This window comes from Strongylocentrotus purpuratus, unplaced genomic scaffold (assembly GCF_000002235.5).
Source record: "Strongylocentrotus purpuratus isolate Spur 01 unplaced genomic scaffold, Spur_5.0 spur5_scaffold_3, whole genome shotgun sequence".
In the NCBI taxonomy this organism is placed as follows: Eukaryota; Metazoa; Echinodermata; class Echinoidea; order Camarodonta; family Strongylocentrotidae; genus Strongylocentrotus; species Strongylocentrotus purpuratus.
Genome location: NW_022145609.1, coordinates 33,550,788 through 33,576,327, shown reverse-complemented (window position 1 = coordinate 33,576,327; position 25,540 = coordinate 33,550,788). Strand labels below are relative to the sequence as shown.

The 25,540-nt window shown below is 35.9% G+C and overlaps 1 protein-coding gene and 1 long non-coding RNA gene across 3 annotated transcripts; both read left to right on the top strand.

The window, feature by feature from the left end:
* The first annotated feature begins 504 nt into the window (after positions 1 to 504).
* LOC115928725 lies at positions 505 to 1,748 on the top strand. Of its 2 annotated transcripts, none has more exons than XR_004066199.1 (3): positions 505 to 619; positions 762 to 1,001; positions 1,526 to 1,748. It is a non-coding gene; the product is annotated as an uncharacterized LOC115928725 (long non-coding RNA). The 2 variants fall into 2 exon arrangements; XR_004066200.1 differs by lacking the exon at positions 1,526 to 1,748 and adding an exon at positions 1,144 to 1,339.
* Positions 1,749 to 3,009: 1,261 nt separating this feature from the next.
* On the top strand, positions 3,010 to 22,096 carry LOC100893653 (adhesion G-protein coupled receptor G7-like). The gene is made up of 18 exons (XM_030995901.1): positions 3,010 to 3,091; positions 3,573 to 3,686; positions 4,211 to 4,330; positions 4,728 to 5,000; positions 5,275 to 5,393; positions 6,750 to 6,975; positions 7,308 to 7,424; positions 7,858 to 7,979; positions 8,570 to 8,716; positions 9,703 to 9,888; positions 11,478 to 11,627; positions 12,037 to 12,291; positions 13,871 to 14,095; positions 16,570 to 16,679; positions 17,227 to 17,510; positions 17,863 to 17,929; positions 18,387 to 18,645; positions 20,865 to 22,096. Exons 1-18 carry the CDS (start codon positions 3,076 to 3,078, stop codon positions 21,216 to 21,218), a joined length of 3,144 nt encoding a protein of 1,047 aa, XP_030851761.1. The 5' UTR covers positions 3,010 to 3,075; the 3' UTR covers positions 21,219 to 22,096.
* Positions 22,097 to 25,540: the final 3,444 nt, after the last annotated feature.

Below are 25,540 nucleotides of genomic sequence, written 5' to 3'. Positions count from 1 at the left end.
ACGAAGCACCTACTCTGAATTGCCAAAATGTAACTTCAACTACGGATTGGGGACTAAATTCATCTTCAACTGTTGATTTCATGCCAAATGCAACTGACAATGTTGATGCAGATCCTAATGTGACTTGTTCCCATTCACCTGAACATGAATTCATGATTGGCATTACAACTGTAAATTGCTCGTCTACTGATGATGCCCGAAACACTGGCAGGTGCATTCTTTCTGTAACAGTCACAGGTAATGATATTTAAGTTGGTTTTAAAACCTAAGCAACCTATTCAAATCTGGTGTTAAAGGTTAAAGAGGATTGAAAAGTGTTGCTCTACAAAATTTGTTGTCATTTATTTAAAATGCCGCTTTTTATTGTCTGCTTTTACAGATGACGAAGCACCTACTCTGAATTGCCAAAATGTAACTTCAACTACGCAATGGGGACTAAATTCATCTTCAACTGTTGATTTCATGCCAAATGCAACTGACAATGTTGATGCAGATTCTAATGTGACTTGTTCCCATTCACCTGAACATGAATTCATGATTGGCATTACAACTGTAAATTGCTCGTCTACTGATGATGCCCGAAACACTGGCAGGTGCATTCTTTCTGTAACAGTCACAGGTAATGATATTTAAGTTGGTTTTAAAACCTAAGCAACCTATTCAAATATGGTGTTAAAGGTAAAAGAGGATTGAAAAGTGTTGCTCTTTAAGATTTGTTGTCATTTATTTAAAATGCCGTTTTTTATTGTCTGCTTTTACAGATGACGAAGCACCTACTCTGAATTGCCAAAATGTAACTTCAACTACGGATTGGGGACTAAATTCATCTTCAACTGTTGATTTCATGCCAAATGCAACTGACAATGTTGATGCAGATCCTAATGTGACTTGTTCCCATTCACCTGGACATGAATTCATGATTGGCATTACAACTGTAAATTGCTCGTCTACTGATGATGCCCGAAACACTGGCAGGTGCATTCTTTCTGTTACAGTCACAGGTAATGATATTTAAGTTTGTTTTAAAACCTTAACAACCTAGTCAAATCTGGTGTAAAAGGTTAAAGAGGATTGAACAGTTTTGCTCTTCAGGATTTTTTTTCATTTATCTATGATGCCACTTTTTATTGTCTGCTTTTACAGATGACGAAGCACCTACTCTGAATTGCCGAAATGTAACTTCAATTACGGATTGGGGACTAAATTCATCTTCAACTGTTGATTTCATGCCAAATGCAACTGACAATGTTGATGCAGATCCTAATGTGACTTGTTCCCATTCACCTGAACATGAATTCATGATTGGCATTACAACTGTAAATTGCTCGTCTACTGATGATGCCCGTTACACTGGCAGATGCATTCTTTCTGTTACAGTCACATTTAATGATGTTTGACTTTGTTTTAAAACCTGAACAACCTATTCAAATCTGGTGTAAAAGGTTAAAGAGGATTGAAAAGTGTTGCTCTTCAAGATTTGTTGTCATTTATTTAAAATGCCGCTTTTTATTGTCTGCTTTTACAGATGACGAAGCACCTACTCTGAATTGCCAAAATGTAACTTCAACTACGGATTGGGGACTAAATTCATCTTCAACTGTTGATTTCATGCCAAATGCAACTGACAATGTTGATGCAGATCCTAATGTGACTTGTTCCCATTCACCTGAACATGAATTCATGATTGGCATTACAACTGTAAATTGCTCGTCTACTGATGATGCCCGCAACACTGGCAGATGCATTCTTTCTGTTACAGTCACATTTAATGATATTTACGTTGGTTTTAAAACCTAAGCAACCTATTCAAATCTGGTGTTAAAGGTTAAAGAGGATTGAAAAGTGTTGCTCTACAAGATTTGTTGTCATTTATTTAAAATGCCGCTTTTTATTGTCTGCTTTTACAGATGACGAAGCACCTACTCTGAATTGCCAAAATGTAACTTCAACTACGGATTGGGGACTAAATTCATCTTCAACTGTTGATTTCATGCCAAATGCAACTGACAATGTTGATGCAGATCCTAATGTGACTTGTTCCCATTCACCTGAACATGAATTCATGATTGGCATTACAACTGTAAATTGCTCGTCTACTGATGATGCCCGCAACACTGGCAGGTGCATTCTTTCTGTAACAGTCACAGGTAATGATATTTAAGTTGGTTTTAAAACCTAAGCAACCTATTCAAAAATGGTGTTAAAGGTAAAAGAGGATTGAAAAGTGTTGCTCTTTAAGATTTGTTGTCATTTGTTTAAAATGCCGCTTTTTATTGTCTGCTTTTACAGATGACGAAGCACCTACTCTGAATTGCCAAAATGTAACTTCAACTACGGATTGGGGACTAAATTCATCTTCAACTGTTGATTTCATGCCAAATGCAACTGACAATGTTGATGCAGATCCTAATGTGACTTGTTCCCATTCACCTGAACATGAATTCATGATTGGCATTACAACTGTAAATTGCTCGTCTACTGATGATGCCCGCAACACTGGCAGGTGCATTCTTTTTGTAACAGTCACAGGTAATGATATATAAGTTTGTTTTAAAACTTAAACAACCTAGTCAAATCTGGTGTAAAGGGTTAAAGAGGATTGAAAAGTGTTGCTCTTCAAGATTTGTTGTCATTTATTTTATATAAAGATCTTTATCTCCTATCCTGAAAGTTACCTTTTGATAACAAAGCAGGCACCAGAAATCATCTCGATGCTATTTTGTATATCGTTTTTAAAGAAAAAGTATTTCTTTCATAAGTTAGTTAAGCTCCTAATTCAATCTCATTGATTCATAAACAAAAATAATATTATGGAAAACTATATTTCGTTATTTTTTTTTTTTTTTTTTATTTGACTTTCATTTCATGACAAAAACAGTCGGAAGTGGAATAAAAATTCACACGATTCATTTTATGGAGGAATATATCTTAATCCCTTGTCTTTTCCATTAAAACAAATCACACTTTCCTATTGTAGATATTGACGACTGTGAACCTAAGACCTGTTTGAATGGTGGAACATGTACAGATGGGTTGAACTCGTATGCGTGTACATGCGCTCTAGGTTATACTGGAATGAACTGCTCAATAGGTTAGTATTTTTTGTTTAAATTATCTGAAGACCATCAAATAAATTGTGACAGAAATTCTTCTTTTCCTAAATGTTCATACCACTTAATGTCTACAAAAGTGTTTGAAGCACAACATGTTCTTTCTTTAATTGATTGTGTATATATATATAGATCTTTATCTCCTATCCTGAAAGTTACCTTTTGATAACAAAGCAGGCACCAGAAATTATCTCGATGCTTTTTTGTATATCGTTTTTAAAGAAAAAGTATTTGTTTCATAAGTTAGTTAAGCTCCTAATTCAATCTCATTGATTTATAAACAAAAATAATATTATGGAAAACTATATTTCGTAATTTCCTTCTTTTTTTTTTATTTAACTTTTATTTCATGACAAAAACAGTCGGAAGTGGAATAAAAATTCACACGATTCGTGTTATGGAGGAATATATCTTAATCCCTTGTCTTTTCCATTAAAAAAAAATCACACTTTCCTATTGTAGATATTGACGACTGCAAACCTAAGCCCTGTTTGAATGGTGGAACATGTACAGATGGGTTGAACTCGTATGCGTGTACATGTGCTCTAGGTTATACTGGAATGAACTGCTCAACGGGTAAGTATTCTATGTTTAAATTATCTGAAGACCACCTAATAAATTGTGACAGAAATTCTTCTTTTCCTAAATGTTCATACCACTTAATGTCTACAAAAGTGTCTGAAGCACTACATGTTCTTTCTTTAATTTATTGTGTTTATATATAGATCTTTATCTCCTATCCTGAAAGTTACCTTTTAATAACAAAGCAGGCACCAGAAATCATCTCGATGCTTTTTTGTATATCGTTATTAAAGAAAAAGTATTTGTTTGAATCTTGTTGCCCTTGATTACATAGTTGTAATCTGACCTAATCTCGGCACCATTTTGTATCTTTTAGAGGAACACCATTTGTAAAAGTAATTAAGTTTAGTAATTTAGTAATTTAGCTTTTAAATTGCACATTACATAGAGAGAGTGGATGTAAGTATGAGAGGGGAGAAGAGAGCGGTTGTAAGACAGATCAAATACAATGGGAATATCCATGATGATTGTCGGTTATTTGATTGTTAATAGTTCCAGAATTCTTCCCCCTTATTTAGTTTCAGAAATCTACGAGTGTGCCAGTCGTCCATGTCTGAACGGTGCTACCTGCAATGACTTGTTGAACATGTATACTTGCACTTGTGTACCGGGCTACATTGGAAGCACTTGTGAGACAGGTAATTTACCTTAGAAATTCAAAGGGATTTTCTTCAAAATATATACATATTCACGAAGAGCAATGAAGCAAATTCTGACAATGAATATGGCTCTGAAGCTAGAGACACAAGGTTGTCCCAGAATATTTTAACAAACATCTAAAAACAATGCTACATGGTTATCTAAATCCGTGGATGTTCCATGTGGGAGTGGGAGTAAGTATTCAACCTGAAGTTACGACAACTGAACAGACATGAACAAGAGGCAGGGTACGGCTTCTTGAAATGTTATGGTCTAAAAAGATGCTTTTGGATAGTATCATTTGATTGCATACAGGGTTCATAATTCAGTAGGATTTAAAGCTAGTTTCCCCCTCCCCTCTTTGAAGCAATACAATATTTCCTTGGTTAATTACAGAACTAGGGCCAATCCAAGCACTATCTTCACCGACAAGTCTCACGATAAACGCTTTTGAACGTGCCGAGATGATGTGTAGCTTTGAGAATGCGATTCGGTTTGAATGGCAGAAGGATAACGTAACGATCCCTGGAACTGAAAACCAGCGTGTATACACCATCGAATCAGTGACCCCTGCACATATCGGATACTACCGCTGTCAAGGTGAAGGCAGGAATCAGAATGGTGCTAGTACCGTGGTTTTTACTGATCAGGCTGCTGTTTACATCAAAGGTAGATTTTATTTCCATCTTTCTTAGATTTCGTGAATTAAGTACATGATTATAACTCTATTGAATCATGGAGCTTCTGGTTATTAAACAACGTCGTCGAGATTATTTGAACTCGATTTTGTTTGGAATTATTCATCAAGGTTCGTCAACAGTGTTTTCTCTATGATGCACATTAATCATTCGCCATAATGGCGAGGTTCTTGTTTTGTATTCTAATCAATGCAGCATGCACGTTATACCAATCATTGCTTCTTTTCTTCTTTTTTTTTCTTCAGATTTATCTAACATAATAATCGATAATGTCAGATTTAATATCAACGTCACTTCATCCGGGAATCTGTCAGACATTACATCTCAATATTACCAGGATGCTGCGGAAATGATCACAAATTACGTAAGAATTATTCGTTTCAGAAATTAATAGATTCTAAATTTGAAATATTAGTTGAATCATCAGTATTGAAGAATATATTACAACATCACTCTACTACAAAATTGGAAAGCGGGCAGTGTGTTCTATTGTTTATTTTTTAAGCGTGACTTAATTTTATTCCGAAGTATTTCCTCATATATATATATATATATATATTTAACTCTCCCGATGAACAGAAGGGATTGATCTTATGACAAAACGAGAGATGAATATTTTCAAAATCTAGGATTGATTCTTTCACCATGCCTTTCTACCGTATCATTTCTTTATGTACATCCGTTTTACAATGCTGCAAAAAGTAGCATATCACTATAACTAGAAACGATTACCTCACCATTAAAATACTCTTGATAAGAACGAAAACAAAATTATAGCAGATGTTTCTGCATTTATTGATAAATCAAATATAAAATATTCAAATAAACAATAATAGTATATAACATAATTGATTTACATAAAGAGTGACAACTTAAATACACATACACACAATATATATATGATTGAAAGCTTGAAAGTATGGAGGTAAGTAAAAATAATCAAGATAAATGCAGAGGCCAACTATCATAAGCAAGAATGCTTGAGTTGATAGCAGCCGGGAAAGGGGGGGGGGTACATGGCGCTCTTATAGGAGTATGTAGGAGAATAGAGTGTTACGTATAAAGATTTTGTTCAGAAAGTATCTAAATAAAAAGTGGACAAAAATTAAAGAAATACAAAATTGCAAGTGTGTACAAGTGGGTGTGTGCAGGTAAAGATAATTAGATAATTAAATTTGCAGCAAGTCGTAATAATTATTATATTTGGACAACGTTATACGTCCTGCTTTGAGCACCAATCCTCCCGTTTTGAATGTATAGGTTTAACGTATTATTCGCCTCATTAAAACATTCTACATGTAATCTTCTCCCTTCTCTTCATCCGCCTTTCCTGTTCTTTTCCTGATTTTTTCACTTCAATTTTGACCTTTTCCCTTCTCTTCTCAATGACTTCTACCTTTACTTTTTCTTCTTTATTTTCCTTCGGACGGACAATTAGTCAATCGGATTAATTTTAATCAAGTTACTTGTGATTCCCATTTGCCATGTCAAATCGAATATCATTCGTTTGTACCTTGTGATGTTGATGTGGTATTGTTAATATGTGTTGTTGTATGCGTTTTGTTTTTGTTTGTCGAGAGTTTGTACATTGCAGCCCCGGCTGCGAGACAGATTTTGAAGAAATATACCTTGAAATGCAATAGGTGAATGTAAATTATAGTTCATCCTTTCATGAATTTGAAACTTATCCTTTTCTTGAATTGCTCATGATAAATCCTAGGTTCAAACGGGCATGGTGGAGACAGGTAATTTTGAGGGAAATCCGTTGTACGTGGTACCCTCCAACCTTCGCGAGGGAAGCATCATTGCTAACCTAAATATGTACGTCGTAGACAACGAGACGTCTTCTTTCCGGATTCAACAAAGTGTCGAAGAATCCTTCCTCGTCTTGTCGTCCCGGCCGGACGGAATACTTGACGCATCTACCGTCAGGGTCATCAGTACCTGTGAGTTTCAAAAGCATTTGTTAATTCCCCGTTATTTTTGTTATCTAGTCATAATAGCTTTTGTCGATACCCTAACTTTTTACTTCTGGATTTATTTCGTCAAAATTATAGGGTTACGGTTCAGATTGGAATTTGGATGTCTGAGGCCCATTTAACAGACATCAAAGCTCTGTAGCAGCTGTAATGCGACCATTATCGTATAATAATCTGATCACCAAGGCGTAAAAGGTCTTGTAAATTGAATGATTATCATTTTTTGAAAATTGAACTTCACTCTTTGAAAGTCATTCAACTAGCCTAAATTTCACATGTATCCTCTGTTTTCACTGCAGCAATCTGTCCCAATTTTACTTGGGTGTCAAGATTCGGTGAGGCTCACTTCGCAGAGGGAGAATTGAATTTACGGTATAATTCAACAGGACGATATTGTCCCTTCAATACAACTAATGGTAATGATGAAAATAATAGATGATGATGTTAATAACTGTAAATGCAGTTTATATAGCGAAATTTCTACACAGGAATAGCTTGTTCTTAACAAACAAAACATGGTGAATAACACTCAGGGGGAGCAGTATACTCAATCGTTTTAAATAGCAGAATTGTAAAATGTAATACAAGTATTGAGTCACCAGCTTAATAATAAGGTGTTTTAATAGAATTTCGTTTCTTATTTACAAGAAAGTCTAAAGAGACCTTTTTTAAGTGTGAAAATGTCACCTTTCTTTGCAGTAATGCTTAGATGGACACAAGGATTTTTTTCTTCCATTTCTTCATCATGTTCTTGTTATATCAATAGCTTAATGCAGTATGTGATTAGTTATTGGGTATGTTGTACGATTTTATTTTAATACTATTTCCGTTTTCGTCCCGCGATGGTAGCGCACCAGTCTGTTGCTACAGCCCTGTGTGTTGGAGACAGGATTAGCAGAGCCGTATGGGTCCCTGGAAATAACTGTGGCAATGTCAGGAATGTAACAGAGCTGTTAAAAGAAATTGATAATGTAAGACCTACGTTTTAATACTTTATATTACTCTTAAAACTAGAATTTCTGTGAGAATCTATTGTACTTTCAATTCTAATGAAATTTCTTTGGTAATTCTTATCAGTATTTTCTTCCACAAAACAAAGTTTTATTTAGACAATCTTTCTCTTTAAAACAAAAAAAAAAGGAATGCTTTTAATATATGTACACATTTTCGTGCAATGTTTTAGTTGGTCCGTTAATTCCAAATGATAGTTTCTCATCCTCTTTATCCTCTTTATTGTTGATCTCTTTGAAACTGATTTCAGTCACAGTCCATCCGGAAATATATACATTGGGCAGGCTTTAAAATGTGTTATATTGTGGTGTGTCTTTCTAAATAATTCCTTTATAATTCAATACCACAAATAATTTCAAGCATATCCTGTACAAACATGATTGTAATGACTTTCGAGAAATAAACTCCAAGGCGTTAATTCCATACCACAGATATCATGTTCGGATTACGTGTTACATGTCACATTGCGAAAAAAGTGACGGAGAAAACTATCAAATTCGACTGATCTTTTAAAAGACTATGCGATTGTGTTTGTCATACATATTTACAGGTTGAGATCACGCAGGAAACGGTTGAGGACATTACAGATCAAGTTGCGATCATTACAACAAATACTGGAGAAATCACCGCCTCGGATGTCACTCTAGTTTCAAACATTGCCACAGTAGTAGCAGCTCAAAACAACAGTGGAACAGAGGTGAGCATTGCCTTATTCTTTGATCGGTAGTTTCTTTAAAAAGTAATCAAATTTAAATTTCCCTGGCGTATATTCATATTTCGCAGAAGTCATGGATGACCTCAAAGCGAAATGTTTGTTGCATTAGGATCTTAGAAATCATTAAGTGGTATTCGTAAAATATGATGTCATTGGAAATAATTCTGGAGCTATGCATTACGTTTTTGAAGGTTATAAATGTAGGAAAGGAAACCCCTTGGGAATTATGATCTTAGCGAAGAGGATCTGGATGATGTTATCTCGCCTTCAATGTTTGTTGTTTTTTGCCATTTTGTATACGTCCCCGTCCTGCAGTAACGTGGACTAACATTAGATCATATATTCTTATATTGATATTACAATATATATAAATATATGTTTATACATTTCCTACGAACATCATTTAAGATCAAGTTTTAAACTTGTAATGCTTGGATGGGCAAATTCATTTAAATGTTACAAGTTCTAATTAAGAAAGTTGCACAAATAGAGCAAGTTACCATCCAATTGTAAATGAACATGTGCATCTGTTAGACATTCCTTTTCAACGATAAAAACAAGGAATGAGACAAAATTAGGAGGATTGAGCTTTGGGTGTCACCTGTAGTCTCAGAAGCACGGTCAAGATGTCTCTGCTTTCCACCCAAGGTCGTGAACGAGCCATATGATACCTCAAATGCTCATCATAATTTGAATGGTCAGATGCCACATTTTTGCAATTTTCTTTCAGAGACTCATTTATTGTTAAATGGCCATGCTCACTCATGCATGTTTGGTAGGCTTGCATATTATATTAGGGAGGATTGATTTATATTCATGTTGATAGATGAAAGATAAATTTATATTGAATATTCATTTGAAAATATAAACTGTCAATACTTTCCACTTCTTTTCTTTTCGTTTCGTTTTCTCTGAGTGTATTATCTTACAAGGAACACTTTTTTTGTCATGTTATCATGTTTATCAAGTTTACTGCTACGGTGGCGAGCATTGTCAGCAACATTGCCTCGGTTGACATGACCGAGCTCCAGCAGGCAGAAGAAACCACCAATGCGATCTCAAACATCCTCATGGCCTACGAGACGCAGCTCAACAACGTCCAGGTTGCAGAAGGAGAACCGTTCGATGCAGCGGAGCAAAACATAGCCGTTCAGGTATTAAGTCATTCATCACCAAATCATGTCATATCCAAGGTTTATTACAGGATTCACCCGGTTACTATACGTAACAGTTTATTAAAGCGAATGCTATTCTGTAAGAAAAGTTTATACCTATACCTTGTTGCAGTGTGAACGCAATTTTGTTTGGTGGAAGAATGAGTAACACGAAGGGACTGAACTCCAAATTGACATATTACACGATATTCTCTTCTACCTGTCTTTCTATTTAAGAGGTGGACTATATATATACATGTTTATATACATATATATATATATATACACTGTCGCTCATAAAGGTGGAATATTTTAGTTTTACCCCAATTTATGGAATTATTTAAAAAATTATTTAAAAATAATAGATCTCGATAATAGTATACATTCTCAAATTGTATTGAATAATAATTTGCCAATGTGTGTTTTGCGGGACTGCTAAAGCATGTATATGCTACTTTGCTTATTAACTATGGGACCTACGCCCTCAAGTCATAAATGACAGTAATGAGGATTAATGCCCCACAAAAGGGCACTAATTTAGCACATCGACATGGTTTTGATCCTGGGGCCTCACAGTTACGAGGCCATTGCTTTGTCACTGAACCTTGACTGTACGCAGCGGGGGCTAGGGCAGGGGGCAGTTTCCATAAATAAAAAAACAAACAGAAAATGCAATAAATGTTCAATAATTTATTGCATTTTACCCCGGTCCCCAACATAAAAAAATCCTCTGAAGGGCAATGCATTATGGCTCAAGGCATCGGCACACAGAATTTTTTTTCATGTTGGGAACCGGGGTAAAATGCAATAAATTATTTTTAAAAAATTGTATTTCCTATGGGTTTTTTTTATTTATGGAAACTGCCCCCTGCCCTAGCCCCTGCTGCGTAAAGTCATGGTTCAGTGACAAAGCAATGGCCTCGTGACTGTGAGGCCCCAGGATCAAAACCGTGTCGAAGTGCTATATTAGTACACTTTTGTGGGGCATTAACCCTCATTATTGTCATTTATGACTTAAGGGCATAGGTCCCCTAGTTGATAAGCATAGTAACATACACATGCTTTAGCAGTCACGCAAAACACACATTGGCAAATTATTATTCAATAAAATCTGAGAATGTATACTATTATATAGATCTATTATTTTTAAATAATTTTTTTAATAATTACATTAATTGGGATTTTAAAAAAATATTCCACCTTTATGAGCGACAGTGTATATATATATACCTCTTAAATCCTATATAGTCACAGACTTCTGATTCCAAAAATCATTAAGGTATTACTCATGAATATAAACATAATGATTTAAGTGTAAATCATAACGTGGCATTCACTACACCCGGCATACTGCATGGCACTATACTACATAACTATTTCCTTCTTTTTACAGAACATAAGGAAGCCATGTTTCAAAAGTAAACATTGCAACAAGGATCCCTGGGACAGTATAAAAAACTTAAAGAAATTCAAACTCGACATAATTTAGAAGAAGTATTTAGCTCGTAAATGGTGCCTGTAGATGCTGCATTAACATCATATAAACACACCAAGTGTAGAAACAAGTCGTACAACTCTTTTTTTTAAAGGTTCGGAGTGTACCCTCAGAAGAGCTCAATCAGGGGCTGGTCCTTTCCCTCTCCGGGGATAGTTCGAAAGACTTCTCTGGTTCCAACATTACCGTCAGAGCAGGAGGGGATACCCCTTCGGAAGGAACAAGTGTCGGACTTATAGCTGAGGTAATAGTCATCAAATATGATTACCTCTCTATAGAGACCACCTGTCTATAGTGACCACTTTCTCTGTGGCCCTAAAATGGTCGTAAGATAGACGTTTGACTTTCCTTGGTTTGTTGCAGAATTTGATGCATCGAAATTTATTTATTATGTTTAATTTAATGTTATATGATTTCGAAAATTGAACGCTTACAAAACTTTTTTTCTGGAAGTAATGTTTAAGTGAGACGGGACCTTAAAAAAAAAAAGATTCATAAAACCTCTACCAGCTTATATTTGTTGTCCCCATCCCACCTTTATTTTGTCATTACTGTTTATCTTCAATTATCATCTTTGCTAAAATTACGTGTATATTGTGGCAATAGAACTTATGCATTTTTTTTCTTTATTTCAATGAAATGTATGAAAAAAGGTAAGCGTTCCTCCTAAAATCGCTGACATCGTTTTAGGAGCTTCATCAGGCAACGTTAACAACACGAATATCAACATCATCATGAGTGTCTTCTCCACACCTGTTCTGTTCTTCTCACCGTCGCTTCTTAACTTCAGCAATGAGAACCCAGGTGTCAATCGGACCGCAAACACACCTGTCATTCTATTGAGTGTAGGTGGGGTGGTCGTTGCAGACCTAGACCAAGCGATTAACCTGACTTTTACTGCTTTGGTGGTGAGGAACTCTTCAGTATTTTGATAGAAAGAAACGTGTGTATATAACCTGTAGATAAGATTGAACTGCCGTTCGGAGTCAAACTTGACCATTCAGTTGTGCTCGAAGCAATTTAAATTCTGCATCGAAGAATGAGAATTGGAGACCGGAATTTGCGTTTGCCATAAAATGAAATTTATGACTTTAACAAATGACCCATACCTAATACTAAACCGAACACTTGTCATAAGTAGCTGTTAAAGTATTACAAGAGTATCCATGGACTTGCCATTTACATGGACTTTAACAACTGACCCATACTAATACTAAACCGAACACTTGTCATAAGTAGCGGTTAAAGTATTACAAGAGTATCCATGGACTTGCCATTTACATGGACTTTAACAACTGACCCATACATAATACTAAACCGAACACTTATCATAAGTAGCGGTTAAAGTATTACAAGAGTATCCATGGATTTGCCATTTACATGGACTTTAACAACTGACCCATACCTAATACTAAACCGAACACTTGTCATAAGTAGCGGTTAAAGTATTACAAGAGTATCCATGGACTTGCCATTTACATGGACTTTACCAACTGACCCATACCTAATACTAAACCGAACACTTGTCATAAGTAGCGGTTAAAGTATTACAAGAGTATCCATGGACTTGCCATTTACATGGACTTTACCAACTGACCCATACCTAATACTAAACCGAACACTTGTCATAAGTAGCGGTTAAAGTATTACAAGAGTATCCATGAACTTGCCAATTACATGGACTTTTACAACTGACCCATACCTAATACTAAACCCAACACTTATCATAAGTAGCGGTTAAAGTATTACAAGAGTATCCATGGACTTGCCATTTACATGGACTTTAACAACTGACCCATACATAATACTAAACCGAACACTTATCATAAGTAGCGGTTAAAGTATTACAAGAGTATCCATGGATTTGCCATTTACATGGACTTTAACAACTGACCCATACCTAATACTAAACCGAACACTTGTCATAAGTAGCGGTTAAAGTATTACAAGAGTATCCATGGACTTGCCATTTACATGGACTTTACCAACTGACCCATACCTAATACTAAACCGAACACTTGTCATAAGTAGCGGTTAAAGTATTACAAGAGTATCCATGGACTTGCCATTTACATGGACTTTACCAACTGACCCATACCTAATACTAAACCGAACACTTGTCATAAGTAGCGGTTAAAGTATTACAAGAGTATCCATGAACTTGCCAATTACATGGACTTTTACAACTGACCTATACCTAATACTAAACCCAACACTTATCATAAGTAGCGGTTAAAGTATTACAAGAGTATCCATGGACTTGCCATTTACATGGACTTTAACAACTGACCCATACCTAATACTAAACCGAACACTTATCATAAGTAGCGGTTAAAGTATTACAAGAGTATCCATGGACTTGCCCGTGAATCTATTATATGATGTCACATTCGAAGAAAAATACGGTACATGTAGGATTTATACTTAACCTTTCTTTTGCAAGCTGTAGGCAATTCCTAAAAAGAAATGTCTGTCATTTTTCGACAGCCTGATTACGAGAATCAGATGTGTGTCTTCTGGGACGAGGATGATTTAGATTGGTCAACTGAGGGATGTTTTTTTGTTGCCCCGAGGCCTGTCCCTTCAGTGCTGTCTGGTGTTTCAGCCAGAGCTTCTGAAGGCAACAACTCTGACAACATTCTAGAGGACTCGGAGACCATGGAGATGTACACGTGTGCGTGTTATCACCTGACCAACTTTGCAATTATAATGGTAATGTATTTTAGAGTAAATTGCCTGTAAGTAGCCTTTAAGTAGCCTTTAAAGCCACATTCAATCTCTACGATCACACTGAAGTCCAGTGTATTAGAATTGTATTGGTTATGGACGTTAACACAACTGCAATCTTCCTTTTCGAGGTTTGCACAAGTGGTTGATATCAAGTCGAATCGGGACCGATATGTCCTTTCTAAGAAGCTTGCAAATAATCTGAAATGTTTGAATTCGTTACTCATATAACTGCGATCTTTAACAACTTAATACAGGTTCGAATATTCCTGTCAATGAATATTGCGAATTCTTTAGAATCGGATACGTTGTGGTTGGCTTAAGTTTTTGATCGTATATCGTATGTCAGCGGGATATTTTAATGGTAAATACATATTAGTTAGCGTATGAAGAATATGTAATATAAAATACATGTACTATCAATGTATTATTATCTATGACTCTATGCATCATAGAAAAAAATAAGTCATTCAAAATGTAGGTCTCAAAGTAGAATAGTTTAGTCCACTCCACTCCACATGTTAATGTGTAAATGCTTTGACATTGTTTTTGTCATCTAATTCTGTTAAAATTTGTATATCTTATGTTCCATATCAATGTAGTCAGGATCATTAATATTAACATTAATAATGATAATAATAATATTAATAATTATAACAATGACAATATTAGTATTATGTCTTATTCACCCAGTCAGGGGGGGCCGAGCGACTTCCAAAGTGTGGGGGGCACTAGGTGCGTACGCGACTAACCCTAGTCCAATGGCTTCTATTGGTAAATCAATAATGATAAATCAAAATCAAATGGGGTTTGAAGCCCCCCCCCCCCCCTTTAAGTCTTTTGTATGTGTGTGTTTTGGAGGAAACCACCCCCCTTTGTTTTGTTTTTGTATTTAATTAAAAAAAAAAATATATAATGGTAATGGGTGACCCCCCAAAAGCTTACCTTACCCCCCCCCCCCCCCCCCCACGAAACGAAATATCGATCGGCCAATTTTTCACATTTTGGGACACAATATATATATATATATATATATGTCCTCTTAAATTTTACCTTAAAAGAGGAAAAAAAACAATCCTAATGGGGTTATATGCACGTTCTCATAACGGAATACCGGAAAGACCTTTGATAAGTAACATAAGTATATATATCATTTATAGATGCGTGCGAGCGTAGCGAGCGAACTTAGGGGGAAACTTCTCTTAGCCGCTTGAATTTAGTTAGGGCACGTTTAACGCGGAGAGAAAGAAGGGACACTTAGCAGAAAAGAAGAGGAGCATGTGCCAAAGTACAAAAAGGTGCAAAAGAAGGAAATTAAACAGGGATGAAAAAAGCCAGTCATGAGAATAGGAAATGGGCATTTGTCGACGGAAAAGGTGCCCCCCCCCCCCCATCAGATTTTGATAGGGGCATTTAAAAGATATTATTATATATTGTTAAAAGGGAAATTATCAGAGGTGAAAAGAAGCACTTATCGCATCTAAAAAGAGGCAATGAACAGATGTAAAAAAGGGATACTTAGGTGAATGAAAAAGGGGCACTTGTAATAAATGAAAATGTGCATTAGTTAAAAGAAAATGGGAACCGATCATATTTTAAAAGGTCATTTATCGGAGGTGAAGGGGGCACCTATCTGAAGTGAAAAGGAGTAACCTCTCGTACCTGAAAAGGGTCATTTACCAGAGAAGGGGCACTTATGAGAAAGGAAAGGGGCTCTTTTGTAATGGGGAAGTTATCATTAGGAAAAGGGGCACTTATTAGAAAGGAAAAAGGGCACATAAATATAAGGTGCGCTTTTCCGAGTTGAAATGGGGTTAGTTATTAAAAGGGGAAGTTGCATTTCTAGCAAAGGAAAAGGGGCACTTGTCAAAGTACAAGAGGCACGTACCTCTCAGATTTAAATAAGACAATTATCAGAGGTGAAGCAGGCACTTAGGAAAAGTGAAAAGAGGCACTTCTCGTACCTAACTAGGGACAATTACTAGAGATTAAGAAGGGCATTTATGAAAATGGAAAATGGACACTTATTGCAAAGGAAAATGGGAACTTGTCGAAGAAAAAGGGGCACGTGTCCAAATAAAAGGGGCACTTATCAGAATTGAAAAAAGGAAGGGGCACTTTTACAAATTAATAGGGGCACTTGTCAAAGTAAAAGGGGCACTTTCGGGTGCTTGAAAAAGTGGGGGCACTGTGCCCCCCTGCCAACCGGGAGGGCCGCATCTGCACCTACAATTGAAATATACCACACCATCATTATTAATTCTATTCTCCCTGAGGGTCCTGTAATCATATTATTATCTGCTGTTCTTTCGCGAAGTACTTTATGCGTCCCTGTCTTGCGCTTACGACTTCTGTTTTATCTGGTAATTTTTAAACCTTCATCTCATATTTTCTCCTTTTCCCCTTGTTTTTCCCTCCACTTTGACTATTTCCTTCTTCTGCTACATTGTTTCGTTCAGGATATCCACGATGTTACTACCGAGTATACCTACAACATCCTAAGCTACATAGGGTGTGCAATCTCTGCTGTATGTCTACTGATCGCACTTGGGACATATCTGTGGAATAAGTAAGTCTCACTTCAAAATTCTTTGAGAAAATTGTCTATTTTTGGTTTTAATCGTTCTAGATTAGACAATAACAATTTTTTTGTGGGGGGGGGGGGGGTGGGGGGTTGGGTGGGTATGGGGAATTTGGTTTAATTTTGTGTTGGTCTAACTACAAAGATCAGCACTGTTTGTGATTAGTCTACATAAGAACCTACCGTCACGTGTTGTTACAGGTGCGATATTTTAAGAAACTGATGACATTTATTTTCTTAATTTACGCTAGAAGCGGTCTCAATTTGTCCATATTTACACCTCGATCCAAAAAGAGGCTTTAAAACATAACCATCATGACCGTTTCTCTCTGACTTATAATCGGCATAGGATCTTTATCATGGATGCCACGTTTATTGGTAAGAACTAAAATAATCAATTTATTTTGCGATAGTCGGTAGGCTAACATCTTGCTTATATTGTAGTTACTCATTTAGCTATTTCCGGAGGTGTGCGCCGAGAGATTGCATAATTTATTGTTCCCCATGCGTTTGCTTATTTCAACCTTCTTAACAGAAAGCTACGGAGCCGCCAGACAAACAAGATTTTTATCTGCCTGTGTGCCACCATGCTGGGCCTGTACACCTCGTTCCTCGCCTTGCTTGTCTTGGACACTACTCGAGGAGATACGGAGGTGAACTCAGTAGCGTGCGGGTTTCTGGCCGGCCTCATTCAATTCTTCGTACTTTCCTCCATTGCGTGGATGGGAGTGGAAGGCATCAATACTTACCTGGTCATCGTACAAATATTCAATACATACATACCAAACTTCATGGTTAAGGCCGGTCTTGCAGCCTGGGGTACGTTAATATGACAATTTGAATGCTATATAGAGAAAAGTGTAAAGAAAGATTAATAAATTTAACCAGACTATGCCACCCCACCCCTCCCCCATCCCCCCAAAAACAAACAAAAACAAAACAAAGCATGGAATACAAATATTCTAACAAATATAAAAATATTTAAGGATCTCAGAGAGATGTTTGGGCTACGTGGTTCGATCAAAGCTGATTTTTTTTTTGCTCTCCGATTAGTAAAAAAACGATTAAAAAGCCATTTACCCATCTAGCTTAATGTCTAAGTTAATTATTTTACACACTAAACAATAAACTTTTCCTGATGTTTTGTTTTGTCTTTTCTCTACTACTGTAGGTATCCCTGTAATCATCGTTATCCTGACTGGTGGTATTGCAAACACGAACTATGCCAGGGAAGATGTGTAAGTTAAGATATTTACACAGAGCGCGATCGGAAAATCTTTTGAGAAATCAACTAAAGTGTCATTTTAGTTTTCTATTACATTGCCTTAAGGAATCATGTTAGGCATATTTTGATAAGTGACGCACACAACTGTAAAAAAAATGCATTACGTTGTAGTTTGTTTGTTTGTTTCTTTTATTATGTTTATTTTTATTTTTTGTGTTTAATGTTATTATTTGTTATTTTCCCTGACTCTATAAGCCAATGTATCATCGGTAGTCTACAATTGCTAAAAGCCAAATAAAAATAATGAAAATATACACATAACAAATCTTTTGAATGTATAATGAATTTATGTAAGACACAGAATGACTACAGCATAATATTGATTGGCGTGCGTGCAACCTATATGTATTATTGGTGTTCATTTACCAAATTGATAATATATTTGTTAATGTACCTGCCTCCCAATATAGCTGCTTCCTTCGCCTCTGGTCTCAAGTCGGCGGCCTTCTGATACCTGTAGCCGTCGTCCTGATCACCAACATGGTCATCTTTATTTTGGTCATCCGACAGCTATCGAAATCGGCTCAGATAGCCGGGAAAATAAAGAAAGACAAAGATGGAAGGCGCGAAGAGATGATTGAACGCGTCAAGAATGCAGTGACAATCCTGGTATTGATGGGGCTGACTTGGACTACTGGATATCTTCTACTTATCGAAGCCTTTACTCTGGTAAACCCGTTCTCATTGACTCACATACGCGCACACACACATACACACGCATTCTCACATCAGGGCCTTTGTGGGGCACCTGATTGTGGGGTATTTCTGTGCGTTCCAGATATACCTTGTGGTCCCCTACTAGTGGGGTATGTACAACCTGGCGATAACAACCCGGCGGTGTGCTTACGATGTTACCATAAAAAAGTGTGCAAGTTTTAGCACACGCTCACAAAAAGTCATTTATGGGGTACCACTTCTAATGCCCCGCAGGGCATAGGACACCGAATATACAGTCATTTGAAAGACTTTACTCTGTGGGGTCCTGAAAAAATACCCCACAAAGTAAAAATGCCTCACAAGGGGTATGTGAAGCGCACATAAAACCCCACAAGAATGCTGAGGCGAGAGCACACACTCACACACTCACACACACGCGCACACACACACACACAAACAAACACACACATATACATATCCAGGCCTGTATATATATACATAATAAGGCAGTTGAAATAAAAATCCACTTCTTTACTATGACCGGTTTCAATTTTGGACTATCTGACAAAATAAAATGAAACTGGTCATAGTGAAGTAGAAAACTCTAAAGGATTTTTATTTCAATAGTTTTGATTTTTACATATATATATATATATATATATATATATGTGTGTGTGTGTTTGTGTGTGTGTGTGTATGAGTATATTCAGCCATGGAAGAAATTATTAGACCAAGAAAGGTTTACAAATAATGGATGTTTTTGTTTCAAGAATGCGCCAAGAGATAGACCAAATATTTGCTTCAATTCAAATTCAAATTCAAAGTTTATTCAATACTCTTCATAAAAACATTTAAAATATACAAATACAGAATGGAGTTATAAATATAAAAAGACACAAGAAAGTGATGACAAATACAATGGAAATTTATAAGAGCATTTGGGATAGGCAGAAAGGAGGGAAGTTCCTTATATAAAAGCCTACCCCTAAAAACACACATACATGAAAACAAGAACAAAAGAACAGAACAAAAAACAAAGAACATATTAAAACTTATTATCATGCACGATCAGAGTATATTAAAAAAAATGTCAAACATTGGCCGATACTATTGATACTGATTATTATACTTGTTTAACAAAAATTGTTTATATTCGATTTTAAAAAGATTGAGGGTTTTGCATTTTTTAATTTTCTGAGGTATACTATTCCATATTAATGGTCCTTTAAAAATAGTGAATTTTTTATGCAAGTCGTTCTAATCTTGGGAAGGTGATAATTTAGGGCATTTCTAGTATTAAAATTATGCACGTCACAATTTAAGTTAAAACATGTAGATAAAAAGGTAGGCAAGTTGCCATGAAAACATGAAAACTGCAATATAAAAATTATGCATATCGATTACATTCGAAATTCCAAGTTTACAAAATAAAGGATTACAGTGAGCATAATATTGGGAATGAGTTATAATGCGTATTGCTTTCTTTTGAAGCTTAAGTAACCTAAACATATCATTTTTATTAAAATTTGCCCATGCAACTATACAGTAATTAAAATATGGTGTTATTAAAGTATGATACAACATTTTCAAAATATTTAAGGGATAAAAATGAACTTTATATAAAATACCAATATTTTTTGCTATTTTATTGCACACCACATTTATATGCCCATGCCACTTCAATTTATGATTAATTACAATACCTAAAAACTTAAGATTATCTACACGTTCAAAATTATGATCATTTACTCGTAAGTGAATGTTGTTTAAATCAATATTTCTATTTGTAAAAACCATAAACTTTGTTTTATCACAATTTAAAACCAATTTATTATATAAAAACCAATTAGAAAGTTTCAAAATTTCTTGCTTAAATTTTTTTTGTAAAACCTGGTCATCAGAATGAGACATCATCAAGGAAACACACACAAAAGTATTTTGTATGGTAATTTATATGAACAATATAATTCCCCCCCCCCCCTCCACCCCCGAAAGAATTCTTGAGCCGATTAAAAAATAAACGTGCCTTTTTACAGACTGCAAATATATTCATACAATAAACGTTAAAACGTGGGGGGAATAAAATACATTTCTCCTTCTCATCATTTTGTTCTGATTTAGGTTATCGCTTTCTCCATTAATTACGATAATCGAGGACTTTGTAAAATAATTGGGACAAACTGTAAATGCTCCAAAGTCAACAGGAATTTGATCCATTGTCTCTTCTCCAGGTTGTCCAGGCCCTATTCATCATGTTCAACTCCTTCCAAGGTCTCTTCATCTTCATCCTCTACTGTGTGCGAAAGCCTCTAATCCGTCAGCAATGGGGTTTGACCTGCTCCTGGTGCGATGGAGAAAGTACGCAGAGTGGTGGAAGACGAGTCTCATCAGCTTCTGATAGCCTGACTACCATCTCTAAGTTCTTCAGCAGCAAACGTGTGAAGAAGTACAGCGTTGGCGAGGAGAGTCTAACTGGAGTTTCAAATGGCGCAGACTCTTCACTGTCAGCGTCAGTCTCCAATCCCGCATATCATGGCCTCGACTTTGGCACTTCCACTGAACACTCTGACGAAAGCAAAATCTAATCTCATTGGATCAATAACAATCTCTGCTAAGCTCCATTATCTCTAACAAAATTCCTATAACTTTACTTTTGGTTTGTAAAAATAGGCCCAAGTTTTCTTGGTATGTTTTCAAGTCTTAATTATTGTCGACAATTAAAGCACTATTATCTCTAATGAAATAATTTATATAAACTTCAACTTTTAGTGGATGAAAGCTTGCCGACTAAATGTCAAGATTGGTAGAAGCTTAAAATATATGTTACAATAACCACAACTAATGAAAGTTTTTTTGTATCACTTAAGTTTGTAATATATTTTCCATGGGTCTGTTGGTCCTTCTTCTTTTGTAATTGTTGTCGGCAATTAAGGCACTATTATCCATAACAGGATTCCTTACCTTCTGCTTTTAATATGTAATATAGGCTCTTCAGGTCTCTTACACTTCGGCAATGAAAGCACTTTACCCCTACAGGCTAAGGAAATATCTTAAATTATACTTTATTTTGTAATAAACAGGTCGTTTGGTGTATCCTTTTTTTTGCTTTGATGTCAGCATAGTCAGCACTCTTTCAAGACATGTTATATAAATAAATGATTGTAAATGTAAAGAAATCAACTGAATTACAATGAAAATTTTTGTCTAAATGTAAATAGAGCAAGTTTAAAAAAAGAAAGAGATCTGATTTATAGCACACTGGTGAATCCTCGAGACTTTTAGTTATTATTAAGGATTTCTTATCTAGTAGTCGTTTTTTTCTTTAAAATCTGCCTTTAAAACTAGTTCACAAAAACACACGATCGTACATGTTTACCGCTGTCCATACTCAAATAAATGAATGAGTTACTATATAATGTATGACGAATCTTTCGTCAACATCGATATTTAAAGGTAAAGACCAGTTATGGTCATGCGATTGCATTGTAAAAGAAACGTTGTGGAATCGATCAGAAAAGGTTGATCATCTAGCATCTAGCATCTGCAAGGTTCTGGAATCATCAAAATGATAAGAAATTTGGCCCATTCTTTGTAAAGTTACAAGCACTATACACAGAAAGATGTATATGGGACTACCCTATGAGAGAAACAAATTTACCAAATATATGAATTAGTAGGCGGTTTCCCGGCAAATTTTTTATCATCATGTATTAGTCAAAACATATTTTTTCACATGATTGGTAATGAGAGCTTCCATTTCATTTTTTGAAATTGGGGCGTTTCCAATACTGGTCTTTACCTTTAAATATCAATTTGAGCAGAGTTATTTTTTATATATATGTTGTATTATAAGTATTACGGAATGCTGGTCACTCAATGTTATTCTTGTAATCTGGCAGAGATTCAAAGGAAAATGTTACCTTAATGTAATGGGAGGATAACTCTATCAAGACAAATCATGAAACTCATGATTAAATATTCATACTTCAAACAATACAACTTTTAAAAAGTGGCACATTTTTTCTGACTCACTCTTTAGGTGTCCTCTGGTATCCGCATCTCCTGTATTTAAAACTGCGTTGTACATTTCGAGATGCCTCCGTGAGGGACCCGCACGGGCAATATTCATTTTAAATGGCCCCCGGACGGCAGACGCATATTGTTGTGCATATCACCCGGGGCTCTTGAGGGGCCCTTGAGCACCGCAAGGCGCCCGTAAAGATTTTTCATGAGAATTGACCCCCAAAATCGTGAGGGGCCCGTCTGGCCACCGTCCGGAGCCCGCACGGGACCCATAAGGTGCCCTACGAGCCCTTTACAGGCTTTCTACGGCCTAACGGTCAGATAAAAACGCCGGGAGAATTGGGAGCAGCCAATTCAGCACCATGGCGCCCGTACGGCTTAAAAAACTGTCCCGGCGCCTGTAGGAACTTTACGGCAACCAGCCGGACACCGGCCGAAAATTCCCAAAATGTCTGTTTTTACTCGCCGTACGGGCCCCGGAGTGTATATGTGAAAGCCCCATAAGACTCATAGACCAAAGCTTTCATGACACAGGTGTGTGTAGTCCCATTTTGTTTGGAGTACATGTGATTTTCAGCATGATCGATTTTCTTTCTTTCTATTGTAATTATTCCAACACCTGACTGTTTATGTAATTTCTTGTTTCTCATTCACCCTTTGCAATTAATTACCGACCAATCTCTTTCACAATGTAATTTCATGACTCGTACCTAATTTCAAAAGATAACTTTGGGGTTTATTACATTTCAGTTATTCAAATGTGTTCAATTAATGTATGCAAAAATGCTATACATAGATTAGGCGAAACTTCTTTAAGCTACAGCCGGGGTTATAATAATATTATACAAAGTATCATATTATGATACTTTGTATTAAGCGCAGTTCATATTTATATAGTAGCTGAAAAAAGCTACTTTATAAATATAAACATGGACCTATTCATAAGTACACATCCGTTGATTATTTAGAAAAAGTTATTGTGTGGTATTGGGGGAGTTGAAATTAAGTGGTTCGAGTGGTATCTATCCAATAGGCAACAATGTGTATTCTTGCAAAAGACGAAAAGAAATTTTATAACTGTGAAATCAGGAATTCCACAAGGATCAATACTAGGGCCATTAATGTTTGCCTCTATGTGAATGATATTTGTAACCTGCAACTCCATTCTAAGACAAGATTTCCTGCGGATGGAACGGCAGTGTTTCATCATGGAAAGATTACAAAGTTTGTGAATGCATCCCCTAAAAGACTTTTCTAGTATCTTGAAATGGCTTAAATACAATGGACTGTTTTTAAATGCAAATAAAACCAAAACAATACTCTTGGGTTGTAAAAAAAAAAAATTCAAAATAATAATTTTTGAATTCATTTCAGTGATAATGTACTCTACTCAGTCGAAAGTATGAAATATCTAGGTGCAACACTAAACAAATGTCTAACATGGTCGCTTCATGTTATGCTACAGTCACACGGCCATGTTACGGACCTGCGGATGCTTACGTATATTTCATCCGCAGCAAAATTTTGAGATTTTCAAAATTCCGCTGCGGATCTGGGTATGTCTGCGGATCCTGCGGATTGAATTACGGATGGATACGGATGCTTACGGATGATACGGATCCTTGCGGATGCTTACGGACTTTTATCCGTAAGCATCCGCAGCTACCGTAAGTGGCCGTGTGACTGTGCCAATATGGCACAGTCACACGGCCACTTACGGTAGCTGCGGATGCTTACGGATAAAAGTCCGTAAGCATAAGAGAAGTTGTTAAGAAAGTATCGGGTACGATTGCCTGCATTAGACGTATACGCCATTATAGTACTCTTAAAACTCTAATTACATTATACTATTCTCTTATCCTACCGCATTTAAAGTACTGTAATTCAGTATGGGGAAATATAACAAAGTTGTCACAATTTTAAAAATAGATATGCACGATTAGTTCTTCGTGCCAAATATTTTACACCCCAAAATGTTTTAATGTGTAAATTGAATTGGCAGTCAGTTGAGGAAAGAATAAAATATCAGAAATGCATCTTGATTTTTAAAATCATAAACGTCCTATCACCACCATATCCAAATCCATGTATAAGTAAAAGACCTGTATTATATTCTACTCTAGACAGTCCATTATTCATTCCAAAATGTAAAACAAATATTAAAAATGAAAACCTTAGCGGTTTCAGGGGCTAAATTATACAATAAATTACCCTGTAATATCATTTTAAAAAGTCTCTGCAAAGCTTTAAAAAGAATGTTCAAGCTTTTCACTTTCTCTTGTAAACATCTTTTTACGTTGATATGACCTTTATCAATTACATTTTATTTAGTTTTCTCAATATGATAGATGTATTTTTGTCCTTATAATTGTTAATGATTGTGTGTTTTTATGTTACCTATGTTTAATCTTTATTTGTTTTCCTTTCTCTTATCTATATCAATTTGAGTTGAATTGTTGTATACGCCATGTATATTTTTACCTTTGTCTGTATGTTTTGAATTCATGTTTTTATTGTTCATGTTTTGTGTGAATGCAGGGCTCTCTGGGAGAGCAGGTCCAGAAATGGACTTGAAATGAGACCACCCTGTTGAAATAAAACTATAATAAATAAATAACATACGCAGATTGTCTTGCTGACACAAAAAATAAGGAAATTCGTTTTGGTCACCGCTGGCAGCTACTGCAGCAGAAAGTATGTATTTTCATTATTTAAAACAATGTCTTTCACCTATAGCACATACATTATTGTATTTACGTATTCGATGTATGAGAATGATATTATATCTCTTTCCTGTGCTTCAATCACGATTATTCATGTTATACAGCGGTTATGAACTCTGTAACCTCCACTTGTAAAGACAAGCTATCTATCCGCAACTGAG